This window comes from Neofelis nebulosa, chromosome 7, assembly GCF_028018385.1.
Source record: "Neofelis nebulosa isolate mNeoNeb1 chromosome 7, mNeoNeb1.pri, whole genome shotgun sequence".
In the NCBI taxonomy this organism is placed as follows: domain Eukaryota; kingdom Metazoa; phylum Chordata; class Mammalia; order Carnivora; family Felidae; genus Neofelis; species Neofelis nebulosa.
The window spans coordinates 43,634,681-43,647,051 of NC_080788.1; the positions used below are offsets into that span (position 1 = coordinate 43,634,681).

Sequence of the window (12,371 nt, forward strand, 5' to 3'; positions counted from 1 at the left end):
CTCTTAGCTCCCTGGCTCAGAGGCATGGGAGCTTTGCCAGAGGTTTCTGTGCTTTGCTGGTATTACTTCCCCTCTCCTCACATTTAATGCTGCTCAGCAACTGCAATGCCCCAAGGTAGTGTATGGACACTAGAGAGAACATGGGAAGGACCTTCTGGAGGAGGATATTCAGGTTTGTATACTGAGGCACATTCAGAAAGCATCTGGGAATGGTGTATACAGGGGTTGTAGTTTTTAATGTTTCTCTTCTGTTTGGTGTTAGAGAACCAGGCCGTAGCAAAAATAACACATAATCTGCCAGATTCTGGAAATTGAGTTGGAAGCAAGGCACTTGCTCATTCCCGGGTCTGCTAGGTTCATCTGGGAAGGGAGATCTGCTCAGGCCCCAGTGGACGTGAAGAGGGAGTTCAAAGGAAATCTACACATTATTGGTTAAACCTTAGGTCTGAACAGATCTTTCCTTATTAAGTATGAATGAAAAGGAAACAACAACAACAACAACATGGGGTTTATGAAAAAAATAGTTTGGGAGAAAAATGTAGCATTATTCTGTAGAATCAGAGGTCATTATACCTCTGAAAAATTTTTTACTGTAAGAGGACCACAAGAAAATTTCCTCACATCCTCAGTTAAGTTATAAAGTGATGGCAGCTATGAAATAGAAGAATGAATGGTGAAATAAAAAGAGACAACAAAATGAAGTGAAAGCAGAGTCGGGAAGCAGAATATATTTTGCTCATTCTATAAATACATCATTTAATCTTACATTTTAATTAGAGAAACATAGATTAAAGATTTTGTTTTTTAAAAAAAAACTTGTCAATTTGTAGATCTAAAATCATTGATAAAAGAATTTTAAAATGAGAAAAAGAACATAAAGAAAATTTTTTACCTTTAGAGTAAGGGAGGGAAAGCTAAGGAAGTGTAAGTTACAAGCATAAAGAGGCAGTAAAGATACAGCAGGCAGACAGAAGTAAAAAGAAAGTGAAGTTGTTGGTATTAATTTCTGAACAACTATAATTCAAAGCAGAAACCTTTAAATAGAATATGATGTTATGACAAAAAAGGCATGATAGCCGTAAACTTTCCTGCAAAGAATAACATCATATCAAAAATATAAAACTTAAAATGCTGGAAGTCGACCAAAACACAGTTACCAGAGGATATTTTAACACACCTCATTTAATTCTTAACAGACCAAATAGATGAAAACTAAATATGATTAGAGAGTATTTCCATAATAACTAAGATTGAACCAAGACACATACCAAATTTTGTACTTTACAGAGAGAATTCACCTTCTTAATAGGTACTTAAGGAACATTTGCAAAATTTGATTGCATATTAGAATTTTAAAAACTGAGTAGGCTACTTTGACCTATGTTAAAAGCAATAAATTTTTAAAAAGCAGTATGTTGGCGAGGATGTGGAGAAAAAAGAACACTTATGCACTGTTGGTGGGAATATAAATTAGTGCAGCCACTGGGAAAACAGTATGGAGGTTCCTCAAAAAACTAAAAATGGAAGTACCACAGGATCCAATTTTTCCACTTCTGGGTATTTACACAAAGAAAATAAAACAATAATTTGAAAAGGTATATGCACCCCTGTTTATTGCTACAGTATTTATAGTAGCCAAGATATGCAAATAGCCTATGTACATCAGTAAATGTCTTGTCCTTATCCTGTCATTTGGCTTGGATGATGCCATTATATAATGATATAACAGGTAGTTTTAAACGCTGAAAATATATGTTGTATATTTGCCAAGAATTATTGCTCTAAATCTGCCAGGCATTATTTTATATGTATATAAAATCTTGGATATACATAAGGTTATTTTTATATATAGAATTATTTTATATAAAATAATACCTGCATATTTACCTATTCTTAACTCTCCTGGCTTGAGTCCACTGAAAGATTTTTTTAAATGTTTAAAAATTTTTTTAAGTTTATTTATTTTGAGGGAGAGAGAACACGCTCACGTGCATATGAGCAGGGGAGTGGCAGAGAGAGAGAGAATCCCAAGCAGGCTCCATCCAGCTCTGCAGCCCTGTGTTGGGCTAGATCAGGGTTGGATTTCCAGAACAGTGAGATCATGACCTGAGTTGAAGCAGACACTTAACTACTGAGCCACTTGGATGCCCCCCACTGAGAGATTTAAAAGAACAGAATGTGATATACATACATATATGTATATATATCATAGAGTATTGCTCAGCCTTAAAAATAATGAGTTCTTGTCATTAGTAATAACATGGAAAAACCTTGAGGATATTATGCTATGTGAAGTAAGTCAGACAGAGAAAGACAAAACAACCATGTGATTTCACTTACATTGGAATCTAAAAAACAAACAAGGACGCCTGGGTTGCTCAGTCGGTTAAGCGTCCTACTTCGGCTCAGGTCATGATCTCATGGTTCTTGGGTTGAAGCCCTGCATTGGGCTCTGTGCTGACAGCTCGGAGCCTGGAGCCTGCTTTAGATTCTCTGTCTCTTTCTGTCTCTGCCCCTCTCCCACTCATGCTCTCTTTCTGAAAAACAAATAAACCTAATTAAAAAGTAAACAAACAAAAAAACAGAAACAGACCCATCAATATAGAGAACAAACTGGTGCTTGCCAGAGGTTGAGGTAGGCAGGGAGCAGTGGGTGAAATGGGTGAAGGGGAGTGGGAGGTACAGACTTCCATAAGTCACAGGGCTGACAGGTACAGCATAGGGAATACAGTCATTGGTATTTCAGTAGTGTTGAATGGTGACAGATAGTAGCTATTCTTGTGGTGAACATAGGATAACGTATAGAAGCTGATGAACATTATTTTGTACGCTTAAAACTAATGAAACATCCTGTGTCAACTATAGTTGAGTTTTTAAAAAGTACTTGATTTTAAACAGCAACAGAACTCATCTATACCTATGCTTTTGGTAAATCCTTTATCCATTTGCATTTTTTTTTCCAAGAAAGCATGAGATGGAAAGCACATAGTAGGTACTTGTCACGCTTGTTGAAATGACTGTTATATTTATATTAAGTCCAGAATGAAGGGGAATAATTATTTAAGTCTCTGAAAACACTGACCAAATCAAATCTTATATTTTTAAGGGCCATGGTGAGACCCTCAGCCAAGAAGGCTTTGTGAAAAAGTATGAGTACAAACCATAGTTTTATTGTTGAATAGTGTGATTTATATAATCACTATTTGTGTAGTCACTATTTATATAATCACTGTTATAAATATTTGCAGTGTTATAAGTTATTAAAACATAAAAATAAGTAGGTTAGTTTTATCTGAGGTTACTATTCTAATAAATATAGGAACCATCTTGGAGACAAGTAAGCAGCTTATTGCACCAGTGCCATTGTAGGAAACTCTTGTTCCTGCCAAGTGCCCTTTGAGCAGTCAAACCTAGGGTACAAAAAAAAATTAAGCACTATTAATGTTTGTTATTGTTTGAAAAAGTCAGTGAGTTATGTTTTAAAATAGGTTTTAAAATAGGTTTTAACTTTATGTCATTTTGATGGTTTTCAATTTATAGACATACTTGTCAAACTTTTCTAAATGTGACTGTAGTTTAACTTTATGTAATGACAACTTGCTGCTTATGAGTTTAATATTAAATCTATTTTTCCCCAGGATGAATGTGGACAGTTTCCATATGATGCAAATATCCAGATACACTGGGTATCATTCCTGGATGGGCGTCAGCGAGTGTTGCTTTTCACTGATGATGTTGCCTTGGTTTCCAAAGCACTGCAGGCAGAAGAAATGGAGCAGGCCGATCATGAAATAACCTTTTCTCTCCACAGTCTTGGGCTTTCACTGGTTAACAATGAAAACAAGCAGGAAGTTTCATATATTGGGATAACCAGGTAGGGAAGAAGGAAGATAAGGCATCAGAAGTCTTTCAGAAGCATTGAGCTCATAGTGTCAAGCTTAATGAGAATAAATATATTCTGTATTTGGATATACTATATATTCTTTCAGCATAACTTTTGAACAGTTTTTTTCACTGCTAGTTGAAAATGCCCTAATATAGAAAGATGACTAAGATAATGTCTTTGCTCCTACTATACTGGCATGGGTTAGGGAAACCAACAACAATGGGTCAGATAAACCGGAAAAAACGTTCACAGAGAAGGCAGTCTTTGACATGGGTACATAATCTTTAATGGGCGGTTACTTAGACCTTTTTAATAGTGATGGAACCAGTTATTTTCTCTGACTCTGCTTGTATCTGTATAGGAAAAATATTCGAATTTATTTAGTTTTTTTTTTTTTTAATTGCACGGACTTTGGTAAAAGACTCCTTCTTTTCTTGGAGGCTGTTGGGTGGAATGGTTAACATGTTACCATGTATAACCCTCATAGCACTTATCAATAATCATGTGTTTAGTGAAGTAAAAATAAAAACTAAGTAAAAATTAAGAGGTCATGTATATAATGTACTTTACACAACACCTGACAGATAAAGGATTCTATAAATGGTATACATGCCGCTAATATAATATTACTATATTTGTATATGTCTGAGTAATGTATTCTCTTGGTTATACATTTCAGTATCGTATAGTATTTTTAACCTAATATAAAAATCATTTTTAAGTCGTATAAATTCAGTTTTTCCACTCTGCTGTTCTTTGATTAACTTATTTTTACTTTAATATTATATATACTATTATATTGTATCAGATTGGCCTTTATCAGGACTTTTAAAAATTCACCGAAAAGAACTTGATTATCTTTGTTATGATACACTATACATTTAATACACATTCAATAGAGATATGTATGAGGAAAAGCAAATCAGTTATGTAATTTTAATCAATAGACTTTTATTCTTTTGAACAGTTTTAGGTGTACAGAAAAATTGACTATACAGAGTTCCTGTATACCCTGCATTTTCCCCCTATTATTAACATCTTGAAATAGTGTGGTACATTTTTTACTATTGATAAACTAATGTTAATACATTATTATTATTATTGTTATTGTTATTGTTATTATTACTTAAAGTCCAGTGTTGGTATTGTTTAAGTTAGAGTTTGCTCTTTGTGTTATAATTCTATGGGTTTTGGCAAATGAGTAACACATATCTGTCATTACAGTGTCATATAGAATAGTTTCACTACTGTAAAAATCTCCTGTAACTGCCTATTCATCCCTTTCTCTCTTTCTGCCTATTCATCCCCTGAACCTCTGGAAATCACTGGTCTTTTTACTGTCTCTGAAGTTTTTGCCTCTTCCAGAATGTCATTATCACTGGAATCATACGGTTATGTAAGCTTTTCAGATAGGCCTCTTTCACTTAGCGACATTTTTTTTTAGGTTTCTTCATGTCTTTTTGTGGCTCGATAACTCATTTTTTTAAATCACTGAATAATATCCCATGTTTGGGTGTACCACAGTTTATTCACCTGTTGAAAGACATCTTCGTTGCTTCCGACTTCTGGCATTTATGAATGAAGCTGCTATAAACATTCATAGGTAGTTTTTTGTGTAGACATAAGTTTTTAAGTCATTTGGGTTAAGTATCAAGAAGCGTGATTGCCGGATTATTTGGTAGGATTAGTTTAGTTTTGTAAGCAGTTGCCAAATTGTCTTGCAAACTGGCTGCGCCATTTTGCATTTCCACCAGGAATGAATGAATGAATGAGCATTCATTGTTCCACACCCATGCCAGTATTTGTTGTCAGTGTTCTGGATTTTGGCCATTCTTATAGGATGTAGTGATATGTCATTGTTATTTTAATTTGCAATTTGCTAATTACATATGCTGTTGAGCATTTTCAAATGCTTATTTCCCATCAGAATATCTTCTGTGGTGAAATTCAGGTCTTTTTCCCATTTTGTAATTTTTCATGGCCTTACCATTGAATTTTAAGAGTTCCTCATATATTTTAGATGCCAGCCTTTTATGTGTTTTGCAGATATTTTCTTCCAGTTTCTGCCTGTCTTTTCATTCTTTTAACACTGTCTTTCATAGGAAGGAGATCCAACATGAATTCTTTGGTTCATGAGTTGCGCTTTTGGTGTTGTATCTTGAAAGTCATCACCAAGTGCAAAGTTACTTACATTTTCTCCTATGTTATTTTCTGGATTTTATAGTTTTGTGTTTGATGTTTAGGTTTGTATACATTTTCAGTTAGTTTTTGTGAAATGTGTAAGCTCTGTGGCTAGATTTCTTTCCTTCCTTCCTTCCTTCCTTCCTTCCTTCCTTCCTTCCTTCCTTCCTTCCTTCCTTCCTTCCTTCCTTCCTTTCTTTCTTTCTTTCTTTCTTTCTTTCTTTCTTTCTTTATTTCTTTCTTTCTTTCTTTCGCATGTGGATATCCAGTTCTGTCACTGTTGAAAAGATTGTCCTTTTTCCATTGAATTGTTTTTGCTCCTTTTCAAAAATTAGCCGACTATCTGTGTTAGGGTCTATTTCTGGACCGTCTGTTTTCTTGATCTGTTTGTCAGTTCTTTCACCCATACCACACTGTCTTGAGGTCTGTAGTTTTGTGGTAATCTTGAGGTCATGTAGTCTCCATCCTCCAGCTTTTTTCTTCTTCTATATTGTATTGGCTGTTCTGAGTCTTTTGCCTTTCCATATAAACTTTAGAATTAGTTTCTCAGTTAGCTGGGACACTGGTTGGGATTGCATTTATAGATCAACATGGAAAGAACCGATGTCTTGACATTATTGAATCTTCATAGCCATGTACAGAGATCCTTTTATTTATTCAGATCTTCAGCCTCTTTCATCAAACTTTTGTTGTCTTCCTCATACATGAGTCTACAGACTTCACACAAATTTGTTAGATTCTGTTTATATCTAAGTGTTTCATTTCTTTGTTGCCATTGTAAAGGTTATTGTGTTTTTAATTTCAAATTTCAATTATTCATTGCAAGTATATAAGAAAACAACTGACTTTTTGTATATTAACTCTGTATCTTGAAACATTAGTTGCAGGAATTTTTTGGTTGCATCTTTGGGATTTTCTACATAGACATGTCATCTGAGAACAAAGGCAGCTTTGTTTCACCATCTTTCCTAATCTGTGTACCTTTTATTTTCTTGACTTAATTGCATTATCTAGGATTTCCCAGTGTTGAATAGGAAGGAGTGGTGAGAGTAGACGTCCTTGATTTGTTTCTGATCTTGGCAAGAAAGCATCTAGTTTCTCACCATTAAGTATGATGTTAACTGTAGGTTTTTTGTTGATGTTCCTTATCAAGTTGAGGAAGTTCTCCTCTCTTCCTAATTTGTTGAAGAGTTTTTATAATGAATCAGTGTTGGATTTATATAATTTATAGTAGATACTTTATTCATTACCTTCATCAACTGGTGTTCTCTAATACATGATACAGTGAGGGCATTGTTAACGGTATCATTGATTAATACCAACAAGCTATGTAAGCTGGAATAATATGGGGCTTTATTTTATCATTATGCAAAATTCTGTAATGAGGGATCAACCAAGTATGGCCTATCAGCTAAATCTAGCTGGTGGCTTGTTTTTATTTTTATTTATTTTTTTTACAGACCTTGGTCAAGAATTTTTTACAATTTAGGTTAGAAAAATTTGAAAGGAAAATAGTATTTTGTAACAGAATGAAAATGATATGAAATTCAAAGTTTGTTGCCCCTAAGTAAAGTTTATTAGAACGCAGCCTGGCTTATTCTTTTACATGTCTGTGGCTGCTTTTGTGCTACTGCTTAGCACACAACAAAGGACAAATAACTTGAGAGTGTATGAGTGCCACACGTATAGCTATACTGCAACTTTTACTTATTTTTTATTACTAATGCATGCTCACCATGTCAAAAGAAGTAGAGAAAAGTGGACTTTGAATGTCTCTCTTACAGGGCAGAGTTATTGAATGAAATGGCAAAGCATTATTTTATTGTGTAATGAGCCTATACCTGTGCTAAAAGAATATACGATATATTGACATTTCCAAATAAGCACATATCACAATATGCCTACCTCACAGGAAAGGAATGGCCAGAAAGATTAGAAAATTTAAGACAAAATATCTCATCACAGCAAAATTTCATTTATGTATATGTGTATGTATGTGTGTATGTATGTATTTTTGATTTCAAGTTTTTATTTAAATTCTAGTTAGTTAACATACAGTATAATATTGGTTTCAGGAGTAGAATTTAGTGATTCATCACTTACGTATAGCCCCCAGTGCTCATTACAAGTGCCCTCCTTAATACCCATCACCCATCTAGCCCATCCCTCTACCCACCTCCTTCCAGCAGCCCTCAGTTTGTTCTCTCTCCTTAAGAGTCTCTTAAGATTTGCTTCCCTCTCTTTTCTTTCCCCTTCCCCCATATTCATCTGTTTTGTTTCTTAAACTCCACAGATGAGTCAAATCATTTGGTTTTTGTCTTTCTCTGACTGACTGATTTATCTCTTAGCATAATTTCTTCACAAAAATAAAAAACCAAAAATGAGGGTGCAACAAAGTTAGTTTCTGAATGACTCATTTGTTAGCCGTGCAAGGAATGCCTTTTATTAGTGGTAAGTTAATTGAATTATCTGAATGTAACCCTGAAGAAATGTGTCCAGAGTAAATAAGCTTAGGACCATTAGTCATTTTGGGAGAACAGTTGCTTGAACAACTAAGGACTTTTACAACAACATCAGTAGTCAACTAAAAATAAGACAAATGATTTTGACTCGTTTTCTTTGGCTCTTGAGTCACTAGATACTTCTAATACTGCTGTTACTGTACAGTCAAGTAGCCAGTGCTGAGTTTGAAGTGACTAAAGAATTAGCCTCTATGAATACTGACTTTGAGCCCTAATTAAGTGAAGCATTAAGTTGTCACCCCTGAGAAACAACCGTAAAAAAAATTTTTTTGCAAGTACATATGGTGACAGATAGTAACTAGATTTATTGTGATGATCATTTTACAATATACTCAAATATTAAATTATTTTTTATGTTTTATTTCAATTAATATGTTTTATGGCAATTATACTTTAATGAAAAACAAGTAATAAAAAATTTAAAAATCTTTTTTCTCATTAATAAACTTGTGTTTTTAAAATGTATACTCAATTGTTTTTATATTTTGAATTTCATCAATTAGAAAAATTTGTGGAAGTTTTTTTTCCTCTCTCTTGTTATCTAAGCACTTAAATAATAACCTCAATTTTATCTCAGCCACAAAGCCTAAAATATTTACTATATGGCTCCTTACCAAAAAAGTTTGTGAGTCCTTTGATTGATTGATGTCAGTGTATGATAGAATAACTTTTTCCCCTACCCCTTTTCCTCATGTACTTTTCTACCACAGGTATATTTTGGTGTTTAAAAAAAGTCTCTTGCGTAAATATAATTTTCATTGGAGATTGATAATTGCAATAATTTAAAGTTGAATAACAATTCTGGAAAATCTAATATGTACTCCTAATTTAATTTTCTTTGTGAATTGTTTTAGTTCTGGTGTTGTTTGGGAGATGAAACCAAAACAGAAATGGAAGCCTTTTAGTCAAAAGCAGATAATGTTGCTGGAACAGTCGTATAAAAAATACCAAGTATCCAGAGACCATGGATGGATTAAACTAGATAATAATTTTGAGGTATACCAAAAAATTTTTTTTTTTTTATATATGTATTTTTTGGTGGATAGTAAGAAAGGAGAATTTACTGTCCAAGTAAAATGTGTACAGAAACTATTGATTAGTAAATAAACTCATTTATTAATAGGATTGGCATGACTAATATGAGTACATTTTAAATTAAAATACATTATTAAATCATATACTATATAACATTTAAATATGTTTCTCTCCTGTATTTTTATAGTTTCTTCTGTTCACAAGACAGTTTCATGGAACTTGTTTTCAGTAAGATTATGCAGAAATTAATATTGCGTATTGGAACTTCTTGGTGCATCTTTAATGATACTAGTATAATTGGTAAATAAAGTCTGTGCAAAATTATATATTTCAGTAGTGAAAAACCTATGGAAAATCTATTCAGTTAGATTCATTAATGTAAAAGATTGTTGGACATGGGTGGACATCATGAATGCAGGTGTACTCTGTGCAGGCCAGTATTGCAGCTGAAGGCCACTTTTGCTCCAAGAAGATCCAAGAAGCTTGACTGCCATTTCTCATTTGCTGTGGTTCAGTCCCACAGTTTTGGTTACTCTTTGTCTTTGATATCTAATGGTTGGGTTTGCATTGGCTATCAGATATGCTCCCCACCCCTACTCTCATCCCCATAAATGTTGGCCATGCTCAAATGAAAACAAATTGGCAGACCTAAATAAGCTATTAACTATTCATTGTTTAACTTTGCTAAAACAAAATTTAAGAGTTACCTTTATTCATTACTATTGAGGTTTTTATTTTTATTTTTTTAATTTTTTTTAATTAAAAAAATTTTTTTTAAATTTTTTAAATGTTATTTTTTTGGGGGGTACCTGGATGGCTCAGTTGGTTAAGCGGCCGACTTCGGCTCAGGTCATGATATTGCGGTCTGTGAGTTCGAGCCCCGCATCGGTCTCAGTGCTGACAGCTCAGAACCTGGAGCCTGTTTCAGATTCTGTGTCTCCCTCTCTCTGACCCTCCCCTGTTCATGCTCTCTCTCTGTCTCAAAAATAAATAAACGTTAAAAAATTTTTTTTAAAAATGTTATTTTTTTTTATTTTTGAGACAGAGACAGCATGAGCAGGGGAGGGGCAGAGAGGGAGGCACAGAATCTGAAGCAGGTTCCAGGCTCTGAGCTGTCAGCACAGAGCCGGACGCAGGGCTTGAACCACAAACTGAGATCATGACCTGAGCCGAAGTCAGACGCTTAACCGACTGAGCCACCCAGGCGCCCCTACTATTGAGGTTTTTAAACAATATAAAGCATGGTTTATTTCCTTCAACTGCAGTTTAATTAATTGAAAAATTTCCCAGTTGTTTTCTTGTTTTCCTAATAACTTTGATGGAAAAGTAATGATGCTGCTTCAATGATCCCAACTGTAGATGACCTTAAGGCAGATCTTTTGGTGAGACATACACATTAAAATGCTTTTCCCTTTCAGATTGTGAGTAAAGGGATATGTAAGATGGGCTACACTGCTAATACCAACTCATCGTACCCATATGTGCTTTTTTCCCAGGTCAATTTTGATAAAGTTCCCATGGAAATGCGCTTCCCTGTTCAGTGCCCGATAAAGCGAGATTTTTTATCAGGGATTCAGATTGAATTTAAGCAGTCTCCTCACCAGAGAAGTTTAAGGGCCAGGTTGTATTGGCTTCAGGTAACATTGTTATTATCGATTCAATAAATACATCTAATCACTTTGGGAAACTTGGGGATAAAGTTTTTTCTGCAAGGCTCTAGCATACGTTGTAAATAGTATTTTGCTTTCTGTTTGCATCTTTATTCCCCTTCTCCTACATATTCTGTGGATTCTGTATACTTAGCATCCAAGTCCAAAGACATTGTGACTTATTGAGACCATTTAATTTCATCAGTTAGCCTGCAAGAGTGTTTTCTTGCACTGAAATTGTTATTTTTTAAATATTCCTCTGATTTTGTCATGGGACCCCCAAATTAGATTTTCTTTTGTCAGTCTACACAGGGCTGAGCTGGGCTTTATTGGAGAATGCTTTTGTCTTCTTGCTTCCTTGCTCCCTTCTTGCCCTTCTCACTCTCTTCCTTTTAACTCCTAAATATGATTAAGGACATTTTAATTTTTTTTCTTCTTTCTACCTATCTAATTTCGTATTTAGTCTCCAGTTACATTTTATTTAAATTATAAGCTGTTAAAATATCACATGATCCATAGGCACAAACATTTTGATTAATAGTGTGTATGCTGCACAGTGTTAATGTAGTTAGGAGGGTATTACATATTCCTTTATGTAAAAGGTTGCCCTTGCTGAGATATGTAAGAATTTTAGATAAAGTAAAACTTCTAATAGCACCATATACACAATGCAGACACTTAATTGTGATGAAATTAGCAGCATCTTCTATAATATTATCTCAAAAACTAAAAGTTTACATTATTTCAAATCTTGCTGAGTTTTCTTTCTTCTTCTTCTTTTTTTTTTTTTTTTTTTAGGTTGATAGTCAGTTACCAGGTACAATGTTTCCTGTTGTATTTCATCCCGTGGCCCCTCCAAAATCTATTGCTTTGGATTCAGGTAAAAAAAAAAAAAAAAAAGAAAAGAAAAGAAGTGGAGACAGTTTATTTTAAAAGTTAAATAGCCTTTTTATAAATAAAAAAAAATTTTTTTAATGTTTATTTTTGAGAGAGAGAGAGAGACAGAGCATGAGCAGGGGATGGGCAGAGAGAGGGAGACACAGATTCCAAAGCAGGCTCCAGGCTCTGAGCTGTCAGCACAGAGCCCAATGCGGGTTC

At 34.2% G+C, this 12,371-nt stretch overlaps 1 protein-coding gene across 5 annotated transcripts in view; it reads left to right on the forward strand.

The window, feature by feature from the left end:
• VPS13C (vacuolar protein sorting 13 homolog C) overlaps positions 1-12,371 on the forward strand; it is a 200,150-nt gene that overhangs the window by 160,320 nt on the left and 27,459 nt on the right. For all 5 annotated transcript variants that reach the window (XR_009264099.1, XR_009264100.1, XR_009264101.1 and 2 more), the window contains 4 exons: positions 3,639-3,874; positions 9,444-9,585; positions 11,121-11,261; positions 12,072-12,153. Coding sequence is in view for 2 of the 5 variants with exons in the window: in XM_058737530.1 (XP_058593513.1) it covers positions 3,639-3,874; positions 9,444-9,585; positions 11,121-11,261; positions 12,072-12,153 (601 nt within the window). In the remaining 3 variants the exon portion in view is untranslated. The remainder of the gene's footprint in view (positions 1-3,638; positions 3,875-9,443; positions 9,586-11,120; positions 11,262-12,071; positions 12,154-12,371) is intronic.